The sequence below is a fragment of the Equus quagga genome, chromosome 5 (assembly GCF_021613505.1).
Source record: "Equus quagga isolate Etosha38 chromosome 5, UCLA_HA_Equagga_1.0, whole genome shotgun sequence".
In the NCBI taxonomy this organism is placed as follows: Eukaryota; Metazoa; Chordata; class Mammalia; order Perissodactyla; family Equidae; genus Equus; species Equus quagga.
Window position 1 is genome coordinate 36534737 of NC_060271.1, and position 13703 is coordinate 36548439.

The 13703-nt window shown below is 56.5% G+C and overlaps 1 protein-coding gene across 1 annotated transcript in view; it reads left to right on the top strand.

Annotated features, from left to right (window-relative positions):
- The window catches only part of PADI2 (peptidyl arginine deiminase 2), a 43205-nt gene that overhangs the window by 19322 nt on the left and 10180 nt on the right, over window positions 1–13703 (top strand). The window contains exons 4-10 of the mRNA XM_046660042.1: window positions 712–773; window positions 2957–3074; window positions 3499–3624; window positions 8680–8858; window positions 9752–9855; window positions 10622–10733; window positions 11283–11390. Of these exons, the coding sequence (XP_046515998.1) occupies window positions 712–773; window positions 2957–3074; window positions 3499–3624; window positions 8680–8858; window positions 9752–9855; window positions 10622–10733; window positions 11283–11390 (809 nt within the window). The remainder of the gene's footprint in view (window positions 1–711; window positions 774–2956; window positions 3075–3498; window positions 3625–8679; window positions 8859–9751; window positions 9856–10621; window positions 10734–11282; window positions 11391–13703) is intronic.

Consider the following 13703-nt stretch of genomic DNA (forward strand, 5'->3'; position numbering starts at 1 on the left):
GCTTCATTTCACTGCCCCACACGGTTGCCATGAAGGCTGTCCCCACAGCAGGCCTAGGGGTCCTGAAGGTCCCTTCCCCAAGAGGATAAGCAGGGACCCTGCCCTGGATCCTCTGTGTGGTGTCCTGGCCCCTCAGTACCCTCGGATCGAGAAGGTTTGGAGACTCAGTTTCCTGCCCTAAGTAAACCCTCAGTCCTTGGAGTTGGGATCTGGACCGCTAGGAGTTCTGGAAGAGAGATACACACAAATGTACCCGGCACGCACGCCCAGCACAGACTGGGAAAGGCGCTTAGGGAATCCTATGAAAGTTTTCCCACTATGGACTTCGAATCAGACCCTGGGCAGTGTGCGCCCCAGTTCTGCTGACACCAGCTGTGTGGCCCTGGGCACGTGACTTGGCCTCTCTGAACTGAGGCTCCCGGATCGGTATAGTGAGCCTCATCCCGCCCAGAATTGACTGAGGAACAGTGAGGAGGCAGGAGACCCCTGACCTCCCTGACAGCTCCTCTCCCATCTGCACATGCCTGCTCGTGTCCTCCACTGGGGTGCTGAGGCGGGGGGCTGGACAAGATGACCTCAGCAAGGCCCTCCCCCTCGAGGGACCAAGCGAATGGGTGAGCTGCACCCGAATCGCACAGGTCATGTCGTCCTCCTGTCCCTGCCCCACCCCAGCAGGCAGGTTCAGCGACTCACCCGTGTGTCTGTCCCCAGAGATCTCCCTGGATGTGGATGCGGACCGGGACGGTGTGGTGGAGAAGAACAACCCGAATAAGGTACCTAGCTACCAGGGCAGACAGCCCCGAGCAGGGGGCTGCGGGGGCAGAGCCCCAGGCTGGATCTGCAAGCAGCCATGGTGCTCCCAGCAAGCAGAGACCACTCTCATCTACAGATAGGAGGCTGAGGCCAGAGACAGGCCCCCAGACACACAGCACATGGAGGACAGAGCAGAGGAGCCACGCTCCTTGCGGGAACAGCCGTGGCGCAGCCTCGGGGTCTCCCCATCCACCCCCGTTCGTAGAGTTCTTGGGAAGAACAAACATCCTGCCACGGAGGAAGTGCTGCCAAAGCATTTGCTCTTATTATTTTGCCCTTTTTTTTTTTTAATTTTAAAACCGAGTCAGGGAGACCATCAGAAGTAGAAGGTTGCAGTAACCCTCTCGGTTCAAGGCGTGTTATCTTTAATGGTGCGTGCACGGTTCATGCATTCTCTGTTATCCTGCATTCCCCACTCCGGTTCTGCTCCCCCACAATGGACCATTCAAATGGTTTAATGTGTCTCTTTCTGGTCTTGCGATTCTTGCCAAACACGCGGTGTGGCCGGTACGCATGGCTTTTTCACTGTGCAGAGAGCATTGCGTTCTCCCTCTCATTCTGTTTCATACTTTTCCCTCGACCTGGTTTTTAAGCTCCATTGGTTTTGCTCTGTGTACGTCCAGGCTGTTGCTTCTATTTTCCATTTCCCGCCCTTCTATATCACTTCAATCTTTGCTGTGGGCATATGTTACTTTTATAATAACAATCTAAAGCCTGGTTTAAATTACATGTTGATGGATACTTTAAAAAGTTAGACACAGCCCAGTGAGAAGCCTGGAGCCTAGCAGCCGGCCCCAGCCTCTCTCCGCGTCACCGGGGGGGGGGGGCCTCAGGCCTATTTGGGAGCCCCTTCTCAGGCTCCTCAGTGGGGCTCTGCCCCAGCCCTGCTTCCCCTAGGCAGCTGGCTGCAAGCAGAAGCTGAGTCAGCCCCGCACATATGTTCTCTGTGTTCCTGGCCAAGCCACGTAACAATAGCCTCCATGGAGGCCTCTGAGACGTCCGCCCTCCCCTGAGGAGCTCTGCAGCCTTGGCAAAGTCACACAGTCCCTGTGGGCCTGAACTTGCCCAGACTTTCTCCATCTGGGCCAGTGAAGTTGCATATTCTCTTCCTTCATCCCATAAATATTTGTTGAGCATCTCCTGGGGATACAGGCCCTGGGGATGCAGAAAGAACCAGAAAAATGCAGCTCCTGCCCTCAGGGAGCCCACAGTCCTGTGGGGGGACGCGTGTTACATAAAGGATGACGTGGGTGGCTGTTTCATTACAATTATCCTAAGTCTGCCCCAAAAAGAACATGCACAGTGCTGTAAGTGTAAGCCTAGGGAAGCTGCTCTGGTCTGAAGAATCAGAGAGGCCTCGGGGAAGAAGGGGCCGGAAGGAGGAGGGGAGTCGGCCAGGTAAAGGGAGGCAGGAAGCCTTCAGGCAGTGGGACCAGCACAGGCGAGGGCCTGAGAGCTCGGAGTCTCTGGGGAGCAGAAAGGTGGCCAGTGTGGGGGGAGAAGAGTGAGCGAGGGGGATGGGAGGGGCAGGTGGAGAGGTGGGCAGGTCGCATGGGGCCTTGCAGGCCACAGTGAGGACTTGGGCTTTATCCTAAGTCAACTGGAGCCCCTGACGGGGCTTAAAACAGGAAAGCAACGTGATCTGGTTGGAGTCATTCTAACGTTGCTCTGGCTGCAATGTAGAAAACGGATCCCTTGCAGATCCATTTGGAGCACTCAGAGCATGTCTGATAACAGCTGGGTGTCTGTCCATCGGGCGTCCCACCCCGCACCCCTCTGGGGACTTGAGAGCCTGTCGGAGAATGACTGCCTGCTCGTGGCTCTGGCCACCCTCCATCCCCCTGCCCCCACCCGCCTCCAGGCGCAGGCACGCCGAGCAAGAGAATGCCCGGTCAGCCCTCCTGTCTGTCTCTCTGCCACTGTCCCCCTCCTGAGCTTGCCTTGGGTGCTTCCACTGACCCTCTGCAGGCATCAGACGTGGGACTCATGTTTGCCAGGTCACAGCTGCCACTATGGCTGGTGGCTGCTCTTTATTCTCGTCCTGGGGCTGTCTCTCTGGTGGCCTGTGGCGTCTGCACTGTGGCTGGGAGTAACTGCCAAAATGTGGGGAAGAGCGCTTTGACCTCTCTCCTTGCCAACGCAGGCATCCTGGACCTGGGGCCCTGAGGGCCAGGGGGCCATCCTGCTGGTGAACTGTGACCGAGACACGCCCTGGTTGCCCAAGGAGGACTGCCACGACCAGAAGGCCTACAGCAAGGAAGGTGCCAGCAGGACCGCACCGGGGCTGGGGGCGGGGAGGAGCAATGGAAATACTCCGGCTAAGTCCTGGGCCGGGCTGAGGGGGCGGCAGGAGTGACCCTGGGTCTCCTGGGAATGGTGGACTCAAATATCCACTCTTGCTAAAAACAGAAGACGAAACTATTAATATGGTTCAGTTGGAGCCATGTTTTTTCAGAAGTGACACGTACATGGAAAAAGGACTGGAAGGAAATTCCCAAAAGGTTATAGGACGTCAGTTTTGGTGTCGGAATTGACAACCGGCGGTTTTTATGCTTTTCTAAGGTTTCCATAATACACGTGTGTGGGGTTTTCTTTGCCTTGATTATAAAAGTCACAGGCATTTGTAAGTCCACATGCCAGCCACGAGTCTCTTAATTCTAACCTCCTCATGCCTCCGCCCCGCAGACCTCAAGGACATGTCCCAGATGATCCTGAGGACCAAAGGCCCGGAGCACCTCCCCGCCGGATACGAGATAGTTCTCTACATTTCCATGTCGGACTCGGACAAAGTGGGCGTGTTCTACGTGGAGAGTGAGTGAGCCCAGCCCAGCCCTTCCTTCTCGCGGCTCCGACCCAACCAGCACTCACTGGGCTTCCCCGCTGGGCCCGGCTCTCCCGCTAACGCTCCCTTGGCAGGTGCAGGCGTAGGTGCCTGCACGGGGCCAGGACTGGCCTCTTAGTAACCGGACCGCCGTTGTCCTGGGACGTCAAGAGGCCCCAGCATAGATCTCTCCTCCCTCAAAGGAGTGGGTAGTGATGTGGGTTTCTGTAGAACCCGGAGGCCCTTCTTCCCCATGAACCAGGGCAGGAGGGCTTTTGAGGTCCGTCTTTCTGGAGTCATGTCGCCTTCCTGATCCCTGAGGCAGGTAGCCCCCGCCCCAGGTGTTTTCTGCCTGTCTCAGACATTCTGGAGCTGAGAGCTGCGCCCTGGCGGTGCTGTGGGCACCCTCGAGGAGGTGACGCCTTGTTCCTCTCGATGTGACGGGGCATCCTGGCCCCACTGCATGAAAAGTGCTTCCACCAGGGCGCTAGTCCTCGCAGCCACCTGCTCTGTCTCATTCTTCCCGTCAATGCATGCTGAGCCCCCAGTGCCCCGTGCTGTCCCCAGCACTGGGGTCCCCACAGTGAGCTCTCACACCCTGCCCCCCAGGGGGGCAACGGTCTCGGGAGGAAGACCTAGTAAGAAGCACAATTAGAGGAAATGACACAGGCCGAGTACTGGACAATGGCAGGGGTAGAGGCGACACACCACTGCCTGGCTGTCCCCAAAGGCCTCTCTGAGCAGGTGACGTCTGAGCTGAGACCCAAACCAACAATGAGAAGGAACCAGGCATGCATGAGCTCAGGGAAGAGTGTTCTAAGCAGAGGGAACAGCACGTACAAAGCACGGAGGAGGGACCCAGCTTGGAGTATTGGAGGAGCAGAAGGAAGACAAGAGCAGGGAGACGAGTTGGAGTCAAGGTCAGCGAAGGGGGCCGGGGCCAGGGCGTGCAGAGACGGCTTGGATTTTACTCCCAGTGCGGTGGAAAGCCACTAGAGGGTTTTAAGCAAGGGACTGTCAAGGTCTGATTTATGTATTAGGAGTAACAGCTCTCTCAGCAGAACTGTTAGCTTTGCAATTTGCTGTGGAGCAGGGCAGGGCTCCCCCCAAATGCCCAGCTGTCTGGGGGGCCCATCTCTGGCCGAGCTCCAGGGCCACCTCTGGACAGCCCACGAAAACCAGGCCAGTCGCCCTGAGGAGCCAGCCACAGGGGCCCCAGACCCTCACCTAGGGAGCTGTTTAGCCAGGACAGCAGTGGACCACTGCCACTCGAAGCCTGTCCTCCTTCTGATCCACCCTGGACTTGGGCGGTGACCTCAGGCAGGTTGGAATGTCCCCAGAGTTGGGCTGGTTCCGCTGCCCCAGGGGGCCAGAGGTGTGATATTTACCCCAGCCAGGCCAGGGGTGCCCCAGAGGACAGGGCTGCGAGGCAGGCCCTCCACCTGGGCTTCCCGACCATGGCAGCAAATTGTGACACACAATGTGTGGCCAATAGTGATGCCTGGACATTATCTAGAGGGTTCTTTGGTTGCTGGGAGTGGATTGAGATCTGGCCCCGTAATCGCATCCCTCCCCATCACTTGCTGTGGGTCCTGAGCAGATAAGAAACAGAGGAACCACACTGCAAGCGCTTTGAAAGCGGTCCCCAGGCTGGGTTATCTGGGCTGCATCCTGCCGGGTCGGGGGAGGGTGGCATGTCACTGACACAGCGATGACCCCAGAGTAGCCAGTTTCCCAGCAAATATGGCATCCTGGGTGAACGTTCTGCACAACACAACAGAACAGCATGAAAAATAATCGACCTGGGGCACAGTTTCCTTTTCTTCCTTTTCTTCTATGCAAATATTTTGAGGTTTTGTCAAAATCCAAGTACACCTGTGGATAAGAATGTGTCATGTTACACGAATGTCATATGTCACCTGTGTCCCCCAAGGGCAGGGGACTGGGCTGTGGGCCAAGGGACCCCGAGAAGGAGCTCTGGAGCCCAGGAGGTTCAAATCCTGGATCTGGACAGGTCCACCCACCAGCCCGTTCCTTGGGTTCCTCACCTGTGATGTGACGTGGGGACAACGGGATGCCTGACTGTCCCCTCGGTGATGGGGATTAAATGAGGAACACGTGCCGGGCACTCAGCACAGTAGCCAGCCTGTGGAACGCTCACCATGGATGGCACTTGTTGCTTTTGTTGGGATGATTATGATGATTCTTAATTACAATCATTGAAGTGACGGAAGTCCCCAGTGCTATTAGGAAGATCCAGGTGTCTGTGCTCCAGCCTCAGATTCTGCCTCAGGACCACAAAGTTGAGGCCTGACCTCTTCCTACAAGGATACAGTGACCAGCTTGTCCCAGTTTTCCCATGGCTTTCCCGGCTTTAGCACTGAAAATCCCTCATCCCAGGAAACCCCTCGGTCCCCAGCAAAACAGGACGGTTGGTCACCCTTTCGTGGAGTCTCCTTGGGAGATGGAATGGCAACACAGTGACCAGAAGGGTTATGCCAAACCAGACCACGCGCCGGCCGGCAGGGCCAATGCCTGGGTCTAAGGAGAGGGCAGGGTGGCTGCCGGGCCCAGCCTGAGGCACGTGAGCCGCCCAATAGAGGGGCATTGTTGGTTCCCACGAGGAGAGCCGGCAGGCCTGCACCGAACTGGGGACGGGGACAGAGGGAGGAGGCTCCTCCGGACAGTGGCAGGATTGTTCCCACCAAGGAGTCAATCTGCCTGGAGCTGGCTCAAGCCCCTAGGAAGAGAGACACATGTAAACTGCGGGCCACAGAGGGAGGAAACTGCAGGCAGGTGGATAAGAACGTGTCCTTCTACCTGATCAGCTCCCCTGGCCAGAGCCCTCTCCCTCCCAGGCCCTGGTGGGCCCTCCCGGCTGCCCAGAGCCCTGGGAAAGCTTTGGAGCGTTCTGCAAAGACAGGTGGGCGTCTAGGTCCTGAGCATCAGTTCAAGTGCAGCCTGGGGCGTGTGGGCGTGGGAGGCCCTGAGCGCCGGGGGCAGAATTTTTAATTACACAGGTCCATTTGGAGGTACTCAGTGATGGGGACACAGGGAGCACGCTGTCGTTTCTGAGTGAGAAGGACCTCACCTTGCTCATCGGGCTGTGATGAGTTCCTTGGGACATCCAGCGTCTGAGTCTGTGCGCCCCATTTCTTGGGCCCATCCCAGGGAAGGTAGGGTGAGGTGTTATTTCTTTGCCTTCTGTTCATAAGCCATTCAATGAAAAGGTCATGAGTTTTCCAGTAAGGGGTCCTGACTCATTCAAGGGCTCTCGTAAGAGTAATACCAACAGGTCCCAGCTGTTCCTGATGGTTACCCATGGTTACCGAGTTTATACTAAGTTATGGATGCTGCCGTTTTATCTCGCAATGACACTGTGACATAATGTTGTTATCCCCCATTTAACAGATGAGTAAACTGAGGCTCAGCGAGGTTAAGTGAATTTCCTGACATTTCATAGTTTATAAAGTCAGAGCAGTGTTTGAACCCAGGTCTCTCTGACTCTGGAAGTCATAACGACAAAGGTAACCCCCCTCACTGAGATATATAACCAGAGTCTAGTTGAGTTCATTGTCCTACATGAGGAGCCATCCTGAGCCTGGGCTTCCGTGGTTCCTCCATTCATTTTGCAAGTTTTAATCAAGCCCCCTATTTGTGCCAGGACTGTTCTGGTCGTATGTTCTAACCCTGAGCAACTGGTCACTAACCATCACCGTTGTTGTAGACAATAGTTCTGCGCTGAGCCTGACTCTGCCCTTCCCGCTCGGCAGGGCGTAAAGCAACTCCTTCTGGACTGCATAGGGTCCTACCTCGATCGATGGCTTTGCCAATGCAAGCATCTTGCTGCTCACTGCAGCCCGCCTCCCTGCCCAGGGGCCTCTCCATGGCCACCCTCCTCCGCTCAAATGCTTCCCGCCCTGCAGCCCCTCCCTCACCCCAGTAACCTCACCTTGTGGCTCTGTTATGACACTTCCCACATCTGCGCTGTCTTACCATCGGCCGAGCACTGCTCCCGGACAGACAGAGATGCTGCCTCTTGACCATCTCTGTCTCCCCCAAAGGTCTTCGCCCCTGCTGGCCACAGAGTAGTAATTCAATACGTGTGCTCTGAATTGGCCTGAAAATTCTCTTATAGGGAGTGGCGTGGGAGCCATTGGTCCATCCAGTAGATTCATTAAACACGACCACGTGCCGGGCCAGCACTGGGCCCATCTGGGCCTGTCTCTGCCCCCACGCAGGTGACAGGTTCTTGGGGCCAACAGCTAAACACTGAGATCACACCGTTTACAAAGGCTGTGATGGGGGAGGGCGGGCCCCTGGCTTGGTCTCTGAGGCATCCGGGAACGATGCCCAGAAGTGACAAAACCAACGCCTGAAAGAAGAAGGGAGACGACTGTCCCCAGCAGAGGGAACAGCTCTGTGAAGAGCTGGGAGGTTTCAGTGGGGCAGGAGCGCTGGAGACCCGCCTTTCCTTCCAGCTCGAAAACATCCAGCCAGAGATCCAAGTGTGGGTCTCACGCCAACATGGCTTCCATCAGACGGAGGGGAATTTTTGGTACAAGTGGGCATATTGATATTTTATCTATATAAAGCGGAGGGGGCTTGGGGTTCAGATTAGACACGAATTTGAGTCCCAGTTCGGCCACTTACTGGCTGTTTGACCGGGGACAAAGCATTTCTCCCTTCCGAGACTCGGTTTCCTCATGCATAAAACTGGAACAATATCGTCCCCCGACATCACTAGCTGCTCAGTCAGCACCACCTGCTATCATTTCCTGTCTGTGGTTCCCAGGCGAGTTAGCTCCTCTTATCGATGAGGAAGCCAGAAGCCCAAGAGGTGGTCTGGTTCAGGGTCCCACGGCTAGTGCACAGCGGTACTGGGACCATGACCAAGCCACGGCCCTGCTGGGGGCATTTTCTGCTTCTGCTTTTCTGTGTCTGGAGGCCAGCTTACTCTGCTGTCTCGTCCCCATCAGTGACCCGGCCCCACTGACCTCCTCCTGGTGGGGGTGGGGCCCTCACGCTGGTCCTTCTCCCACCAGACCCATTTTTCGGCCAGCGTTACATCCACATCCTGGGCCGGCGGAAGCTCTACCACGTGGTCAAATACACGGGCGGCTCCGCGGAGCTGCTATTCTTCGTGGAAGGCCTGCGATTCCCCGACGAGGGCTTCTCCGGCCTGGTCAACATCCACGTCAGCCTGCTGGAGTATATGGCCGAGGTGAGAGCCCCAGGCCTCCACCACGGGGGGCTGCCCCAGGAGCCGAGGCGGGGCTCCTTCCGGAGGGCAACTCCAGGACCCCCCCTCACAGCACCGAGGGGGGCCCAGGCTTGGAGACCTAGATGCCCCCCACCACCCACACCGAGAAGGGTGAGGCTGGGCCTGGCTGAGATTTCCGAGAATGGGCTCTGGTGTCGGACGGCGCAGGTTCAAGCACATGAGACTGGGCAAGTGGGTTTACTCCCTGTGCCCTGTTTCTCCACCTGTAAACAGAAATGACAAAGCTCCTGCTTCCCAGGGTGGCTGTGAACATCAAGACATTCACAAAGCACCTTCAGGTCCCTGGGAAGAGGACCAGGCAGGAGGGGCGGAGCTAACAGGCCAGGGTGGGGAGGGGTCTCTCCTGCTCCTGCCGGTGCCTGGAGCAGCCTGGCCATCAGGGGCTCTCAGACCGGCCCCTCCAGCTGGCACCACAGAGACTCAAAAGGCCCAGCCATCATGGGCCGATTTTAAGAAGAGAGCTTGGACGGGGCAGGACCAGACAGTGGTGAAGAGTGGGGGCTCAGAGGCCAGACCACCTGGGTTTAATCCCGGCCCTGCCACTTACTAACCAGGTGCCCTTGGATGGCTCCATAACAGTTCTGTGACTCAGAGGTCTGTGACAAAATTTCCCCATCTGTAAAACAAGGATTATAATAGCATCTACCCCCCGGGGTTGTTGTGAGGTGGAAATGAATTGATGCATGTCAAAAAAATAGTTACCTCGGGGCCTGGCATACAGTCAGTGCTCAATAAGTGTCCCGTTGTTGTCAGTTTCATGCACTTTGGGAGACAGGAGTGAAAAACACCCTGACAAGACTTTCTGATCCCCTGTCCTTCTCTCCCATGCCCAGGGGATTCCCCTGACACCCATCTTCACGGACACCGTGCTGTTCCGGATTGCTCCGTGGATCATGACCCCCAACATCCTGCCTCCCGTGTCAGTGTTTGTGTGCTGGTAAGCGGCGGCCGTGGTGCAGAGGCAGTGTGGCAGAATGGCCAAGAGCTGGGGCTTCAGGGGCAAACAGACCTGAGTTCGGATCCTGGCTCTGTCACTCACCAGCTGTGTGACTTTGAGCAACTCACTTGGCCTCTCTGTGCCTCCGTTTCTCTGAAATGCTGACATCACGGAGTCACTGTGAGGACCAAATGAGATGAAACAGGCAAAGTATTAATCCAAAGTCCTGGCACCAAGTGTGGGCTCTGAAAATAATAGCTACCGTTTCTGTTCTCATTCTTGGCCCATACCGTGTAGCTGGTATGGGCCTCCTAAGCAACGCATAGTCAGCTCATCTCATTCATTCAGCAGTTTTTTATCGAGCACCTGTTATGTGCTAGACAGCCACAGCGAGACGAGAAGAAGTGCCTGCAGGTGGATGCTGGCCGCACCGGAAGGGATCCTTGAGGTCCCGGGCCCGTCCCCTGCCTCCATGCTAGGCAGGACTCCTCTTTGGAAATCTGGGGAGTCAGAGATGTAATATTGGGGGGAAAGTGGGGGTGAGAGTTCCCCTCCTCGTTCTATTTGTTCATGACCTTGGCAAACACCACGTGGGTGGCTGAGTTTGCTTGGCCCTTGACTCCAGTGGCCTTTGCAAAGGTGTCTGTGAGCACAGATGTGGCCTCCTCTGCCCAGCACAGCCAGCTGCTGTCACCACCTCAGTGGGCTGGCCCTCGTCCCTCCTCACCCTTCCTCCTGGCCATCCCCTCTTCCCCAAACTTCTCAGCATGAAGGACAATTACCTGTTCCTCAAAGAGGTGAAGAACCTGGTTGAGAAAACCAACTGTGAACTGAAGGTCTGCTTCCAGTACATGAACCGAGGCGACCGCTGGATCCAGGTGAGGACCCCGGGGCTGGGCAGGACGCGGCCGGGGGGCAGGCAGGAAGAGCTGGCTTGACGTCAGTATCCTGGCCGCCAGCAGCTCCGCGGATGGGAATCCTGCTGTCGCATCACCTGTGCTCTTGGGCACAGAGGCACGGCTGTAGCAAGCCGTTCCTGCAGGATTACTTCTTGTAGGACAAAAGACTGTAAAACAACCTAGCTGTCCATCCGTGGGGGACTAGGTAACCATGTTGAGGGCTCAGCCCCACCGTGGAGTACTATACAGCAGCTAAAAAGAATGAAGCCAACCTATAAATACAGAATGCGCTTCAAGTTAAGGTGTTACCTGCAGGAAATGCACACGGGATGTTACCCATTAGGTTTTTAAAAATGGGGTGGATGTGAGCGCAGCTGCGCTTGGGATGTGCAGAGACTCTGTGTGGAAGGATGTGTGAGAAACCACGGCCGTTGCTTGCTCATGGGAAGGGGAATTGAGGAGGCCGGCTGGTATCCCCTGGGGCCCCTGGGCTCCTCTGATGGCTGGCTGTCCTTGGTGTCCTCACAGGATGAAATTGAGTTTGGCTACATCGAGGCCCCCCACAAAGGCTTCCCCGTGGTGCTGGACTCCCCCCGAGACGGAAACCTGAAGGACTTCCCAGTGAAGCAGCTCCTGGTGAGATGCTGAGGGCCACCCTGGGGCGGGGCTGGGGGCATGATGCTGGGGACTCCCAACGCGCCAGAGTGGTCTGGAGACCTTGGGCCCCCTCGACAAATAAGTCTGCTGCCGGGGCCTCCGTCTTCTCATCTGCCCAGTGGGTCAGGTGGGATGGCGGCCTCTAAGGTCCTTTTCTGCTCTGATAACGGACGTTTTTCCAAAACATGGATAGTTTTCTCGTGGGAAATGGAACTGTGGGAGACAGAGGCAGGGCGGGGGCCTGGTTCCTGCTGCTGCTCCACCTCCAACTTGCAGCAAAGTAAGTTTCAAAGAGGAAATTATAGTTAAGCAATTGTCAAAAATCTGGGTTCCAGCTTCAAGGGTCATTAAAGCTGAGTTTCAGTTCATGGGGTTTTCTTTTTCTTTTCTTTTTTGAGGAAGATTAGCCCTGAGCTAACATCGGCTGCCAATCCTCCTCTTTTTGCTGAGGAAGACTGGCCCTGAGCTAACATCCGTGCCCATCTTCCTCTACTTTATACGTGGGACACCTGCCACAGCATGGCTTGCCAAGCGGTGCCATGTCTGCACCCGGGATCCAAACCAGCGAACCCCAGGCCACTGAAGCGGAACGTGCGCACTTAACCGCTGTACCACTGGGCTGGCCTTGTGGGATTTTCTTAACGCAATCGGAACCCCATGCCAATCCTAGAGGCCATTACCACTCCCCTTTCATGCCCTCAACAGCCGGCTGAGTGAGGGCAGAAGGGAAATTAATCTCTTGCCCTCACCTTCCACCTTGAACTGGCCAGCGAGGCTCGGACAGAGCGAGAAGCAGAGACGGGGGTAGTTTGGGCTTTCCCCAGGTCACACGCAGGGCAGCCTCTCATAAGACGTCAGGGCCGCCCGGAGGCTCCCTGCCAGGTTCAGACCTGCTTCCTGAGAACATTCGAGAACCTAGTCCCCTCATCACAGGGAGATGGTAGAGCCAGCAATGTGAGCGCAAAGCTCTGGAATGTTCCACTGACCTGGCCCTGAGTCCCGGTTCCACCCCTTAGCAGCAGTGTGACCTTGGGCAAGCAACTTACCTCCTCAAGCCTCAGTTTGCTCATCTGTAAAACGGGCATAGAAACGGTACCCACCTCCCAGGACTCTTGTGAGGATGGAGGGCCTGATATAAGGCACCTGTGCTGCGCTGATGCCATGACCACCACCAGCTGTTGTTGCGGTTTTCCGTCCCCAGCCCTGGACACTACCCTCAGGGAGGACTGTCCCCTTCCTCCAACACTGTGACCGGCCACCAGCAGCAGTTGCCAGAGGCATGAGACCCGAGGCCTCCCAGACTCTGCTCGCTCTCTGCCCGGACCACCGTCCGCCTGCAGAGTTCCGGGCTGGCCTGGTTTCAAGGCACCGAGCTGCGTTGTCCCTGGAGGCCGGGGCCAAGCCCGTCTGGGTGCTGTGCCTGCTTGCCTGGGGGATGCCGTAAAGCCCTAGCTGCCCCAGCCTCCAGCAAATCGCACCTTGCCATCTGGGGTTCCCAGGCAAGAAAGCAGTAAGCTGCAGAGTCCACCCCACCAGGCACGGGTGTCCCCTGAGCCTCACAGCTAGGCCAGGACAAACCACGTCTTCCCACTCCACGGCTTTGTTAACAAGGATTTTTGTCAGGCAAGCTTAGTTCCAGCCCCAAGGCAAGCTCCCACGCCAGCCCCCACTTTTTTGCCAAAAGATCGTGAAAGAAAGAATCTTAAAATTCAGGGGGTCACTGGGGTTTTATCATGTGCCAACTCCAGTCTGTTGGAGCTCTGTGCTAAGAAAGGTTCTGGAGCTACATCTGGGATCAGTGAACAATACGGCTGGTTGAGAATGGGTTGGGGTGGCATTTTGTCCCTATCTGCCTGTACTGGTCAGCTTCCTCTAGGTAAGGCTGTGGTAACAGACAGCCCCCGGATGTCAATGGCTGACAACAGCAAAGGTCTATTTCTCGCTTGCGCTCTCTGTTGACTGCTGGTTGGTTTTCTGCAGCTCTACTTTCTCATGCCTTCATTCTAGCGCCCAGGCTGCAGGGGCAACCCCGGCTGGGAAATGCCATTCTCCTCGCCCAGGGGAAGAGACAGAGAGGGGGCAGGCACACACAGTGGCTCCTGTGGCTTTTGCTCTGAACTGGCATGTGTCACTTCTGCTCACGTTTCATTGGCCAAAGCAAGTCACATGACCAAGTCTGACACGGGTGGGGGCGTATATTCCTTCCACAGGGAGATGCCGGAAGTCACACAGCAATGGCTCCGGGTGCAAAATCCTCTTACTGGGAAGGGGGGGTGACAAGTCTCCGGGAAC